The 15,079-nt window shown below is 45.1% G+C and overlaps 1 protein-coding gene across 1 annotated transcript in view; it reads right to left on the bottom strand.

Moving 5' to 3' along the window:
• Positions 1-15,079, bottom strand: part of greb1l (GREB1 like retinoic acid receptor coactivator) — a 237,229-nt gene that overhangs the window by 93,429 nt on the left and 128,721 nt on the right. Inside the window, exons 12-13 of the mRNA XM_041188959.1 lie at positions 6,815-7,141; positions 2,219-2,347 (exon numbers count right to left, since the gene is read on the bottom strand). Coding sequence (XP_041044893.1) covers positions 2,219-2,347; positions 6,815-7,141 — 456 coding nt within the window. The remainder of the gene's footprint in view (positions 1-2,218; positions 2,348-6,814; positions 7,142-15,079) is intronic.

Genomic DNA, 15,079 nt, shown 5'->3' with positions numbered 1-15,079 from the left:
GGCCCCCAAACATTGTTTTTCCAGTGTGCCCACAGTTCTGCTGCTGAAATTACAGTTGTTGTTTCAGAGGGTTTGTGTGTCAAACTAGGCAGTATCAGATTGGTTGCCCATTTTACCCAGCACCTGATACTTAACTCAATGACTGGAATAGAACTGAATATCTGGTGCTGCGTACAACAGGCTGCTAATCCAATCCGGCCTATTTTGCACCACTGCCCGGATGAACTTCTAGCCCAGGAAATATTGTTACAATTGTATAGAGTTTTGATGAGACTACATCTGGAGTACTGTGTAAAGTTTTGGACTCCATAACTAAGGAAGGGCATACTTGCCTTTGAGAAAGTGCAATGAAGGTTCGCCAGATTGATTCCTTGGATGCGAAAGTTGCCCTATGAGGAGGGATTGAATAGAATGGGCTTGAACTCCCTGGAATTTAGGAGAATCAGAGGCGATCTCATTGAAACATGGAAGACTATGAGAGCGCTTGACAAGGTGCTCAGAGGTTGGGAATCTAGAATGAGGGGGCACTGTCTCCAGATAAGGACTCAACTATTTTGGACTGAGATGAGGAGAAATTTCTTCACTCAGAGGTTTGTAAACCTTTGGAGTGTCTAACCTAGAGAGATGTGGATGCTCAGTCGTTGAGTATTTTCAAGGCTGAGATTGATAGATTTTGGATTCTAAGTGAATCAAGGGGTATGGAAATAGGCAGGCAAGTGGTGGTGAGGTCGAGGATCAACGACAATCTTATTAAATGATGGAACAGGACCAAGAGGCTGTATAGCCAACTCCTGTTCCTGCTGCATATGTCCTGTTGTTCTAACTATCCATGGAAACTGACCCACAAAAAAACTCAAGACTGTGGCATGATGTAACTTAAGCAAACTGTTCTGTCCTGGATGAAGTCAAGAACTTGAAACAGGAAGCTTGAGATCTCATCTAAATCTGGGTGAGTTTACCAGCACCTGATGCACCTCTACAGACAGCTTGCCTGACTAGTGAAATGAAATTCAGGCTGCCCGTCTTGTTTGTTAAATCCCAGTGGGGTTGAGGGGGAGAAAGGAACGATGGAGTGGGCGGCTGAGCCGATCAATACCAGTAATGGCCCACAAGAGGACTGGGGAATTTGAAGGAGCATTCATGCTTCTCTTCCATTGTGATGTCTACAGTATTTAAAAATCCTTTCATTGGCAGCCGCTGGAGAACAGGTTACAGCTTAGGATAGATGACTGCAAAATTGGTCAACGGCAATAGCACCTGATGGGCTGACAGCACTGTTCTACACCATCTTCAATTTTCTGTTCCATTGACTTCAGACATCTAATAAATCCAAACAATTGAAACTCTCAACAGTAACACTATAAACTAATAGAAAGGGCCATGGAGCTCCAATCTATGTGCTGGTTGTGATTAGTTTTTACAGCCACATTCCTAGATGGCACAAACCTAGCTACTGAACAGTGCTGACATGTTAGTGTAATGAGCATGGTATTGGACTAGCAATTGAGAGGTCAAGAGTATAAGCACCACCACTGAGTTCAATGGCTTAGAACTTGGACTGAAAAAGGCTGCAGTGAGGCTTAATTTTGGGGACCCCAAGAACACCTCAAAAACACAAAATTTGGTCAAAAATATGAAAGCCTTTATTTTATTGGCAAAGCATTAGATGCCTTAGGTGTTGCTGGTTAGGCCAGCATTTATTGCCCATCCCTAATTGCCCTTGTTCAGGGGGCATTTGAGAGTCAACCACATTGGGTGTAGAGTCACATGTAGGCCAGACCAGTTAAGGACAGCAGATGTCCTTCCCTAAAGGGAATTAGTGAACCAGATGGGTACAACAATTGGCAATGGCTTCATGGTCAGCTTCAAACTTTTAATTCCTTTAATTTTAATTGAAATTCAAATTCCACCATCTGCCACGGTGGGATTCAAACCCAGGTCTGCAGAGCATCACCCTGGGTCTCTGGAGTACTAGTCCAGTGACAATACCACAATGCTACCACCTCTCTTTGTTTGAGGCTCCCTTACCAAAATTGGTCTTACTTCTCTTTCATTGGTACTGGTAATCCAATAAACTCAAAACCAAACAAATGACCAAAGGCTTGGGCAATAATTCAGTAAATGAAACTTACTTAGCATGGAGGAAGTTACTGAAACCTTTGCAGATCCCAAAAGCATAAAACAATGTGAATAATATATATCTGATTGAAACACTTACCAAAGGGGGAAGCTTTGAAGTGAGATGCCAAAATACTGACTTTTCCGGTAATCAGTTCATAACTGATCTCCTTCAAGAACTCATTTGTGGTGAGCATGCTCTCTGCCAGCATTCTGGATTGATAGTAACCTGAAGAAAACAAACACTTCTTTAAACTGATTTATTCATTGCTATGACACAGCACACAACTGTTTACCGTTCAAATCAAAATAACACCCTACAAAATATGCAGTTCAAGCTTTAAAATTGTTATTTAAGTTAACTTCTGGTTCAGATTTTCAATTGTAAGGTTTAACAAGGTAGAAATTGAAGAAGTTGTGAGTAACATCTTTTGAAATTCTACCAACAAAATTTAACGGTGTGATGATATCAGTGCGATGGAATAGTGACTTAAAGAAGTTACCGAGGGCAACATTTTGAAGCAGATAAATTGAGATCAGCAGAAATTCACCAAGAGGTTGTACATTAGGAGTAGCCCCATGCAATTTGCCTTGTAAGAGGTGTGCAGACACTCTTCCCTTAAAAGGCAGGTTAGAAAATCACAAAAACAGCATATACGCAGCCAAGTCAGCTGTGCGCCCGCCAACCTGAGAATGTAAATCACATGGGGTGACGTCGGGATGTACGCCGGACATCACCCCGCATCATTTTACACATCGGCGAGCAGGCCCCGCCCCCGCTTGCCAAACAGAAGATTCTGCCCTAAGAAGAGTAGACAGGGGAAACTGATAGCAGGGATCAAAGTATCTAAATGTCACTGCACCACCCAGAAGAAAAATAATTTTTAAAAATGCAAATGACCAATCAGAAGGTGATGCCAGAGTGGTAATGCAATGATATTCCCATCCAAGCCTACCCCAAGAAATGTACTTTGAAATTTGTAAGCATTCCTAACAGCTCATGACAACCAGCCTCGCCTAAAGAAGAAACTGATCATAAAAAAGACACAAAGGAAGAGAAAAAAAGGCAGTGAAAGGAAACAGCTACAGCAAATTTATCTAAAGAAATCACAGAGAGGAGATAGAAAAGGAAAATGGAAAGAGTGGCAAAATAAAATTGTCAGATAAATAGTATAAATATAAAGGAAAGGAAAGGACATGCATTTCTACAGCACCTTTCATTACTTCAGGATGTCACAAAGTACTTTACAGTCAAGGAGGTACTTCTAAAGCTGTTGTAATGTAGAAAATCATAGCAGCAATTTGCACAGAGCAAGCTCCCACAAACATTAATTAAATATGTGGCCAGGTAACTTGCCTGATTAGTGGCATTGGTTGGGGGACAATGTGGTCATTTACAGTGAGAGAGTGTGAGAGAAACAGTGGGACATTTACAGCGAGAGAGTGAGAGAGAAACAGCGTGGTCATTTACAGAGAGTGAGTGAGAGCAACAGCATGGTCATTTACAGTGAGAGTGCGAGAGAAACAGTGTGGTCATTTACAGCAAGAGAGTGAGAGGAACAGCGTGGTCATTTGCAGTGAGAGTGTGCAAGGGAAACAGCGTGGTCATTTACAGCGAGAGTGTGAGAGAAACATTATGACCATTTACAGTGAGAGAGTGTGAGAGGAGTGGGGCCTTTAACGGTGAGAGAGGGAGAGAACAATGTGAGACCATTAAAGAGCGCAAGAGGGAAAACATCATGAAAAGCAGCTGATTAGAGAGTAGGATTGGTGAGTATTTTTAGTCTTTAAAGTAAAAGTAAGGTCTTTAGTTTGTGTTTAGATCTCTAGTCTTTTTTTTCTCTTTTTCTTAAAGGTAGCTTGTTAAGTATAAAATCAATACTGGTGTGTACAAGGAAATAATTATAATAAAGTGGGGATACTCGAGTAATCAATTAATAAATTGAATAAAATACGATAGCGATGGCAGGACAGGTGATGTGTTGCTCCTGCAGCATGTGGGATCTGCTGGACACCAGGGTGATCCAGAGCGAACACACCTGTACCAAGTGTTTGCAGCTCAAGGAACTTCAGATCTGAGTTAACGAGCTGGAGTCTGACCTGCAGAATTACACCACATCAGGGAGGGGGGAGCTACCTGGACACTTTGCTCCAGGAGGCAGTCACACCTCTCAGATTAGGTATTAAACTTGGTCTGTGATCAGGGTCAGGAGGGTGTGACTGCAGGTGAAGCAGATGTGGGGACTAAGGGGATAGCGTTTGAGGATCCTCATCCCCTGCAACTGTCCAACAGTTACAAGGTTCTTGTAAGCTGTGTGGATGAGAGAGGAGACTGCAGGGAGGATGAGCGAACTGACCATGGCACAGTGGTACAGGGAGCTATTCAAGTGTGGTGTGGAGAGGAAGTGGGAATGTAGTAGTGATAGTGGACTGTATAATTAGGGAGATAGATACTGTTCTCTGCAGCCTCGAGTGCAAGTCCCGAAGGCTGCATTGCCTGCCCGGTCGGTGCCAGGATTAAAGACATCTCTTCAGGGCTGGAGAGGAACTTGGAGTGGGAGGGGAGGGATCCAGTTGTTGTCATCCATGTTGGTACCAACGACATTAATAAGACTAGAAAGGAGGTTCTGCTGAAAGAATTTGAACAATTAAGAGATAAATTAAAAAGCAGAAACTCCAAGGTAATAATCTCGGAATTACTACCTGAACCACGGGCAAACTAGTATAGGGTAAATAAAGTCAAGGAGTTAAATGCGTGGCTCAGAGATTGGTGTGTACAAGGCACTAGTTAGATCACACCTAGAATACTGAGAACAATTTTGGTCCCCTTATCTAAGGAAAGATACACTGGCATTGGAGGCGGTCCAGAGAAGGTTCACTCGATTGATCCCAGGTATGGAGGGATTTTCTTATGAGAAGAGGTTGAGTAGGTTGGGCCTGTATTCATTGGAGTTTAGAAGAATGAGAGACAAAATTATTGAAACATATAAGATTCTTAGGGGGCTTGACAGGGTAGATGCTGAGAGGTTCTTTCCCCTTGTGGGAGAGTCTAGGACCAGAGGGCATAATCTCAGAGTAAGGGAATGCCCACTTAAAACAGAGATGAGGAGGAATTTCTTCTTTTAGAGGGGAGTCAATCTGTGAAATTCTTTACCGCAGAGGGCTCTAGAGGCTGGGTCGTTAAGTATATTAAAGGCTGAGATAGACAGATTTTAATCAGTAAGGGAATCAAGGGCTATGGGGAAAAGTTAGGAAAGTGGAGTTGAGGATCATCAGATCAGCCATGATCTCACTGAATGGTGAAGCAGACTCGATGGGCTGAATGGCCTACTTCTGCTCCTATGTCTTATGGTGTTATGACCAGGAGTGATACTCAGAAATAAAATAATGATTTTGACAGTGTTGACAAATCTAGATATAATAAATGAGTTCCTCAACAACAAAACCAGGACACAACCCAGACTACTTAAAATGTATGAAAACAAGCGTCCCTAATTTCCGTGGACTCTGTCTGACTGACTGTTTCAGAGTTTGGGTGGTGTGGTTTGAATCACAACGAGTTCTACAGAAAACTATTGCAGTGGATTTTCCTATCTGATTCACTTGAGGCTCCCAAGCAGAGCAAGGGGGAAATGGAGGCAGAATCCCAGCGTTGACATACAGATAAAGCAGGAGAGAGTCTTCCTGCATCACTTTCCTGTGCATCTGCTCATGGAGCATGCAAACAAAGGGGTAACCCAAGAAGGTGGTAATAGGGGTGATGTTGAGAACCTCCAAAGACAAGAAGGTTTGCACTGGTCGTGGAAGCACCTCAAAAAACCCAAGACAGTTGCAAGTAAGTAGCTGTCCACACACCCCACCCCACCACCACCCCCCACCACACACACACAGCAGGACATTCATGGTGCCTTGACTAAAGACCTTGGTCCTAATGGCCATGAGCGCAGTACAAGCCTTAGACCTACATCTCAGGGAATCAAGGGGTATGGGGAGCAGACAGGAGAGTGGAGCTGAAGCCCAAGACCAACCATGGTCATACTGAATGGCGGAGCATGCTCAACAGGCCTTATGGTCTATCCCTGCTCCTATTTCTTGTTTTCACCCTTCCAGAGGGCAGCCCAGGCCTAGGAGGACATCTGGTTTTGTAAATTGCCGAGCCACGAAATCAGCTGCACTGCTCCGTGTGTAAAAGCAGCACCTCCAGTATGCTGAGCATTTTGAGTGCTCTGCAGAGGGGCTAAAAGGAAAATCAGCCCTACTAAGCTTTATATCGAACTCACTGTCTGAGGCATGATATTGCTCAACCAAGCCATGTGTCAAATGTATAGCTAGCCTGCAACAGTTCAAGAAAGAAGCTCACCACTACCTTCACATAGGGATGGGCAATAAATTCTGGCCAATCAAGCGACGTCTACATCCCATAAAAGATTAAAAGAAATAACATCCATTTTTGATAACATGTAACCATGTAAATCAGACAATTGACAATTTAGATTAAATGGCTGGCTAGTTAGCAAATTAATCATCTTTAATAAATTCAACATTTTTTTGGAAAAATTAACATATCAATCACAATGCTATAATCTCAGGTTAAGTATTTGAATAAAAAAACCATTGGCTGCTGTTACCATCTTCAGCACCAGTAAATATTTTGTTATAACTGGATTGTTTCAAATAAATCTGAAATTCTACTTACCTAAAACCACCACACAGAATTCAATTCCTCTCATCTTTGATGTACAAATGACTACTACATAGTTAGGCACTTTCTGTTGTAGATGTACATCACCAAACATCCTTAAGGTCTCTGAGATGCCGTCCGCCAGGGAGTTTTGAGTAAAAACAACTTGCACCAAATCTCGTGAAACACTGGCAGCAAGTCGAGCTAGCCAGGGTAATTGTCCTGGAGACACAGTGGAAGAAGGGCCTCCCATTTGAAAGGATCTGTCTTTAAGACTCGAGTCCTGTATTGCTTTCAGCATAATTTGTTCAAATTCTTCCCTGAGAGGCATCTGGTCTGGACCTAGAATAAGCAAATACATTACTGAAGTATCAAATACATAAATGTAGCCAGATAACTATAGTCCAAAACATGACTCCTGATATATGTTGCTTTATGAAATCTGACATAGACCTCAGGATGGTAATGGAATGTCTTTCACATATGATACCATGGCTTGGATATTCTATGTAATGGAATGACAGGATGGAGCTTTATGCTCTCAATTCCTTGCACAGTGAGCTTTTCTTTAATCCACTCCAGAGCAATGAGCTGAAAGTCTCTCTGATAGCTGTAGGAGCCCTGTGTGAGCTGAGTTTGTACAGCCCCTGGTAGAGACTTTGGGTTGATAGCATGAAACTGCTGTAAGTTTACACTAATTGGTACTGTCACTCAGAGAGGCCACAAGGGCAGCTAGTGCAGGTACAGTAAGTGCCGTTTAACATTGACCCGTTTTACAATGAACTGAATTTTACGCTGACCAAGCAGGCGTGCATCCGACCCGATCGGTCATGAAATCAAACAGGATGATGTTGGGCGAGTGTCCCAACATCATCCCGTACTTGCGTAGTATTTCGATCGGTGGGCATGTGCAGGTGTCGGAGCCGCGCCTGCCATCAATTAAAAGGCCACTTAAGGCCATTAAAAAGGCAATTGACCAAGGTTTCACATTGCCTGTGCAATTTCACACTCATCACATGGGCAAAACAGGCAGGCAGGCAGCCGACATTTTGCAAAACCTCATCCAAGGGTGGGATAAAAACATTGCCATTGTGAGTAGTGAGGTGCAGGTTGCTTATTGGACTTGGCAGCTTCAATCTCTGTTCGGGGCTTCATTGTTAGCATTTCCAGAGGGCATGTGAGAACTCAATGGTGTCTCCAAGGTCCCCGGATGAATTTGACCATGTGGACCATTCCAGGAATCTGACAGCCTTCCCTTACCCTGGTAACGGGGATTGTGGTCTCCGCTGAGCAGGAAGAGAGGGGCAGAAGGGAGAGGAGGCCAGGTGTCCCAATGCAGCTTCCAGGGGAGCAACCTGTGGGAGGAGAGGCGCAGGCACAAGGGGCACAGGGACAGCAGGTAGTCCAAGGCGGAAGGGGCTGACGAAGATGCCACTATCCTGCTGCCGGTTATTACAGGCAACGATGCAGCTACCTCAATATGTCTGAGGTACAATGCCGAAGGAGGCTCTGCCTCTCCAGGGAGACAGTCAAATCCATTTGTCAGATGATTGGGCCTGAGATCAGCTCCAACTTTGTTGGTGGACACCCTCTGCCAGTGGTGCTGAAGGTCGGAGTGGCCCTCAACTTCTATGCCTCCAATTCTTTCCAGGGGCCAGTGGGAGATCTGTGTGGAGTGTCCCAGTCAGCTGTCCACAGTTGCGTCAAGTTGGTGACAGATGCTCTGTTCAGACAGGCAATGACATTTATTCACTTCTGTACAGACAAGGCTAGCCAGACAGAGCAAGCCAGAGACTTCACAGCGATTGCTGGGCTCCCCGCATCCAGGGTGCAATCAGCTGCACACATGTGGCCATCAATGCACCAGCGGATCAGCCGAGTGCCTTTGTCAACAGGAAGGGCTCCCACTCCATGAACGTCCAGATAGTTTGTGACCACAAGATGCATATTCTGCAAGTCTGTGCAAGGTACCCTGGCAGCTCCGATGACACTTACATCGTGAGACTCTACCAGGGCTCTTCAGTGCTCCAGCCCAGCTGGATGGATGGCTGCTGGGTGATGAGGGCTATCCGTTGAAAAGGGGCTTATGACCTCATCACCACGCAAGAACAGAGGCGGAGCAGCGGTACAATATGAGTCATGCCTCCACAAGGGCAGTGAGAAAGGACCTTACGTCTTCTGAAGATGCGCTTCCGATCTCTGGACTGTTCAGGGGGTGCACTGCAATACCCCCCAGAGCGGGTGTCACTGATAATGGTTGCAATCTCCACAATCTGGCACTGGCAAGGGGGGGCCCCACTGGAGGAAGAGGATCCTGAGGCAGCTCCACAAGCCACAGAGGGTGAATCCAGTAGTGAGTCAGAAAAGGAGCACAGTGAGAAGAATGCTGAGGGCGTGGAGATTTCTGTAACCTTCAGGAGACAAGGGACACCAGGGATGCCTTGATCCAATGCTTCTTCAGCTAGGGTGCCAAAGAATGGCTCTCACCTCATGCCAGGGCTGCCGCCTCCATCCAGGATGTCCAAAATGCCCCTGTCATGTGAACCCAAAGTCCACTCAGTGCCTGTGCATTAATGTTTAGATCCACTCATATCCAGCATTTCATTCTGGCTACCCTGCACTAAAAGTGAAAGGTGAAGCATTCTCAGGCCATCACAACAAAAGCAAATTTAATGTTATTGTCACATTCAAACCACAATGACATGGCCATTAGTGGTATTGATATCCACACCAGTAGACATATAAACCAAATATAGCTGAACAGAAGATCACCCGTGAACAATCCCTCTTGTGCTCGTGGTGCCTTAAACTTAAGTTTGTGAGCTCTGCACCTTGGTGTCACCACCCATCCCCCCACCAACCCCCCCCCCCCCCACCCCCCTTGAGAGGAGCCCGCAGGGATGGCAAGCAGATCGTGCGCCAATGTGAGATCACTCTGGACCTCCCTGCTCACCATTGATGGATGGGCACCTAGTTGGGATACTGGATGCCTCATCTATCTCACACTGGCACTGGTACCTGCACCTCAAGCGAGTGTGAAGTGCCCTCACCAACGTTCACTGACGATCTAACGCCCACCGAGGTGCTGGTATCTGCACAGGTGCCTGTTTCAGAATGCAGTGACGCAGGTGCAGGTGAAGCCTGGTGGTGCTTTGGCATCAGGGGTGTCTCTTCTGTGTCCTGAGGATGAGTGTGTGCTGGCGAATCTAAGGGAGAACAAGACAGTCATCACATTAAAGTCATTGCTCTGTATACCAGGCACCCTGTTGAGACAATGGAGATCTACATTTTTTAAAATTCATTCATAGGATGTGGGCGTGGGCATCACTGGCTAGGGCAGCATTTATTGCCCATCCATAATTGCCCTTGTTCAGAGGGCATTTAAGAGTCAGCCACATTGCTGTGAGTCTGGAGTCACATGCAGGCCAGAACCAGGTAAGGACAGCAGATTTCCTTCCTTAAAGGGCATTAGTGAACCAGATGGATTTTTACAAAGGTTTCTTGGTCATCATTTTAATTCCAGATTTTTGTTGAATTCAAGTTCCACCATCTGCCATGACGGGATTCGAACCCAGATCCCCAGAGCATTACCCTGGTGCCACTGTCTTTCAATAATCATTGGGGGCTCCAGGTTTGAGGCTCCCCTCAATGAAGAGACTACACTAGAATGGTTGCACAATCTGAAACTGTCACCTCTGTGCACTGTGCTCTTAGCTTCATCTGTGTGGGAGATGGATGAGGAGTGTGAGATGCTTGGGGAGCGTGCCAGCATTGATTAGTCTGCTCTCTACCTGCAGCGCCATTGCAGCCTGGCTAACCCCACCTGAGGAACATCTTGCAGGGCACGTCCGAATTGTGATCCTCGAGCTGCAAGGCACTCAGTCCAAGCTGCCGGGGCTCACCCCTTTGGCCAGCTCCAGTGTCAATGACAGTTGGCTCTCAGACTCTAACACCCCTGAGCTCCACGGAAGAATGGCCAGTCCTTAACACTTCACCACACTGATCCACGCCAACATGGTACTCACTACTCCTGAGCACAGCAGGTCATTGAACCTCTTGCGGCACTGCACCCATGTGTGCTGCACAACGTTGTGACTGCTGACCTGGGCTGCCACCTCCTCCCAGGCTTTCTTTGTCAGGCGTGGTGGCCTCCTCCTTCCATCCCTTGGTACAAGGGATTACCACCTGGCAGGTATCTCCTCTAGGAGGACCGCGAGGCACTTGTCTGAAAAGCAGGAGGCCAAGTGCCCACTTGACCTACCCTCCTGCCTGACGTCTCCAGCCGCTGCTGAGGCCAAAAGTACCATCTCCGCAACACATAACGTACGCTTCTTCACCGGCAGCCTTCAAAGGACTACCTGTGCCATTTTTAAACTGGCTGCCGGGTCGCCATTGGACCCTGCAGCTGACAGACCCCCACCCCCACCTCTTCCCAACCATTGGGAAGCCGCATTTCACGCTGGGCAGGCCTTAATTGGTCGGCCAACATGAAATCACGGTCGTGGGCCTGTTTCCTGGCTGCTCCCGGGTCTGCCAATCACGCTCGCTCACCAAGCTGCGAACTTCAGTCCATTGTTTCACTTTAATGTGAGGTAATGGGGCCTGTATTCTCGGTTAGTGTTGAGTTTCGTTTTAAAGTCGTCTTACATCAATCTAATGTAGCTCTGCATGACCAGATCGACGCCACTTTGGAGCAGCCTCTCCTGTTCCCTAATCCTCTCTCTTACTGCCAACCCTATGACTCGCAGCCTCTCCTGCTCCCTGACTCACTCTCTTGCCATCCTTCCTCTCGCTGAAGCACCCATTCCCCTACTCTCCTGGTTGCCACTTCCCTCTCCTGAAATCTCGCTGTTCGCAAGGACTCTGGAGATGAGGTAGGAGCAGCAGCTTCAAACCAAAGGGTTGGTGAGAGGAAGGGTCCGCAATGACCAGGAGCATCAGAGAGCAGGATGTGTGGTGAGTGGGAGGTTCAGGAAGCAGGGTTGGCAGCGAACTGATCCAGCACTGAATGGGAGGTATAGTACCATATTTCTTTTATATTTTAAAATTTATTTTATTTTAAAGTTACTTCATTTACCAATATCGGAATTTAGCAATGCGAAGTATTTCAACCTACAGGGTATAATGTTTCAATGCTTTTTTCTGATGAAGAACCTCCTACTGAACCTAACTACAACTTTTACTTTGGTTTTAGTGGGAAAATGTGAATCACTTGAAGTCAGTCCTCTTAAAGTCCTGATTTTAAGGAGCACAACTACAACTTTAAATGAGGACTTACTGTAATGGAAAAAATTGTTGGGATTTTACAGGACCCCAGGGAGCAGGCTGGGAGGTCGGGGAAGTGGTGGAAGGGGGGCAGTTGTAAAATGGGACGGGATGGCAAGATATGCCATGCTCAGCGGCTACCCACTGCCACTGGAATTTTACCAGTGGTGCAATAGTTGGTGGACAGACTGCCAACCCTTGGGCCAATTGAGACACAGGGTCAGGGGGTGGGAGGTGCCTCCTGATCAGTCACCCTGTGGCCCATGAGGGGCCCTCCAGCTACAAAGGCCACTCCCATTGGAAAATCCCCCTGCCCTCACGATTGATTCCCCCATCCTTGTTGAGGCCTGCCTGATTGGCTCTGGGGAACCCCAATGCTACCTATCTGCACGCTGGTGCTTCCTCCATGGCTGCTGCTCTGGGGCCTGCTGCAGTACCAGCAGTGGGGCCACTGTTACCAATAGTGCTGATGGGACTAAAGAGCTGTCAGCCATCTTGGGTGCAGGACGTCCTGCCTTGGAGGGGCAGAAGCCATGACTGCAGGCAGTTCACTGCCTGATCAACACAAAGTTCAGCTGGAGCTTCCATGCCCAATGGAAGCAGGGTTGTCCCTGACTTCCCAGTCGGTGGCCCATAAAATCCTGGCCAATATTACACAGATGCATTTGGGTCTGGACTGAAATTGGGGTTAAGACTTGCTGGAAAAGATTTTCCAGGATGATCTGCTGATAACCCCATATAACCACTTAAAGTAGCATGTATGTGGTCAAAATGTTCAGTCTTCACAAGAGATCTCAAAATATTAAAATAGTTTTGTCAGCCAATAAAAAATATTTACATGTGCTTAAAAAAAAGTGGCTGACAAAACCAATTTTAGCTAAAATAAATGTGGGGCCCATGTGCCCCAACTTAGATCATCCATTCAGATTGAATGGATTGTTCCAATGTCATGGTATCCAATCCTTCCTTAATATGAAATTAATCCAGCGTTTTTACCTCTAACAATCTAACAGGAAAGCTACTCATGTCAATCATTCTCTGTAAAGAAGAATTACAATTATTTCCCCAAATTTAAAATACTAAAAGATGAAAATTAGTCTTATGCTTGTGGTTTAGTGTCAAGTAAATTTCCAGATCCATGAAGACCAAAGAAGTCAGCAGTACTGAAGGAGAACATTTGGCCCATTGTGCCACTGCCAATTCTTCACTTGAGCGTTCCATTTCCTCGCTCTTCCCACAGCTTCTTTTTTCCTCTGCTTCAAATGTTTATTCAATTTCATCTTTCAGGACACTTAGCCTTTAGGAGAGATAACTAAAATGGAAAAGGAGGAGGGATAGCTTTGGTAATAAATGTTGGGTAAAGACAGTGCAGAGAAAGAGTCTTAGCTCAGAAAATCAAGAAATAGAATTAGTTTCAGTGGAGTTTAGAAACAGCAAAGGGCAGGAACATTGGCAGGAGCTGTTTATAAGTCCCCTAATAGCACTTGTAATATAGGTCAAATATAAATCAAGAAATTAGAGGTGTATGCAATAAGGGAAATAAAGTAATCATGAAGACTTTATACTTCAGATAGACTGGGCGAACCAAATTTGCAGTAATAGCACAAAGGACAAGTTCTTGCAATGCATGCAAGGTAGTTTTCTAGATCACTTGTTGAGGAACCAATGAGGGAACAAACTATTTTGGATATAGTCTTGTGCAGTAAAAAAACGTTAGGAACATAGGAACAGGAGTAGACCACTCAGCCTTCGAGCCAGCTCTGCCATTCAATAAAATGATGGCTGATCTTGTTATGTTCTCAACTTCACTATCCTGTCTGCCCTCCTTAACCTTTGACTCCTGTGTCTATCAAAAATCTACCTAATTCTACATAGGATATATTCAATGACTCACCTCCAATGCTTTCTGGGAAGAGAATTCCACATACTAGTGACCCTCTGAGAGAAAAAAAAAACTCAACTCTGTCTTAAAAGGGCAACCCCTTATTCCTAAACTGTGTTCCCAAGTTCTAGTCTCTCCCACAAGAGGAAACATCCTCCCAGTATCCACCCTATCAAGTCCCCTAGGGTCTTATATGTTTCAATAAGATCATTTCTCATTAATAATCAATAATCTTGTAGTAAAGGGGCCTCTAGGGAAGAGTGACCATAATGATGGAATTTTACATTGATTTTGAAAGTGATTTAGTGAAGCCTCAAACTAGGGTTTTAAATCTAAACAAAACAAACTATGTAGATATGGCAGTGTCAAATTAGTTTAGGTATATTGGGAAACTGTACAGTGTATTAGCTGTGGTTCAGTTGGTAGCATTCTTGTCTCCTAAGTCAAGAGAGTGTGGGTTCAAATCCCACTACAGGCCTTGAGTATAAAAATCAAGGCTGACACTCCAGTGCAGTAAAAGAGAATGATGCACTGTAGGTGGTGCTGTCTCTTGCTGAGATGTTAATCCAAGGCCCTATCTGCCTTCTCCAGTAGACATAAAAGAACCCATGGCACTATTTCAAAAGAGAGCAGTGGAGTTATCCCCAGCATCCTGCCTAATATCTATACCTCAATCAACATCAAAAAAAAGATTATCCAGTTACTATCACGTTGCTGTTTTGGGGTTTGCCATGCACAAATTGGCTGCTGCCTCTCCCACATTAAAACAGTGACTACATTTCAAAAGTGCTTCATTGGCTGAAAAGTGCTTTGCGATGGCTGGAGGTCATGAAAGGTGCTATACAAATGCAAGTCTTTCTTTTATGTTAAAAGATTTGATGGTAGACAAATAATGACTAGTATTTAAATAATTAATGCTTAATTTGCAACAAATATGCAATCCTTTAAGGCATAAAAAATCCCACAGAAAAAGTGGTCCAATTGTGGCTAATAGAGGAGTTACAGATTGTATTAAATCAAATGAAGGGATTTATAATGTTGCGAAAAAAGTAGTAAGCCTGATATTTGGAATGATTTTGGAATTCAGAAAACGAGGCGCCAAGAAATTGATAAGGAGAAAGAAAAGACAATAT

This window comes from Carcharodon carcharias, chromosome 6 (genome assembly GCF_017639515.1).
Source record: "Carcharodon carcharias isolate sCarCar2 chromosome 6, sCarCar2.pri, whole genome shotgun sequence".
NCBI classification, from domain to species: domain Eukaryota; kingdom Metazoa; phylum Chordata; class Chondrichthyes; order Lamniformes; family Lamnidae; genus Carcharodon; species Carcharodon carcharias.
This window is presented reverse-complemented; position numbering and strand designations above follow the sequence as displayed.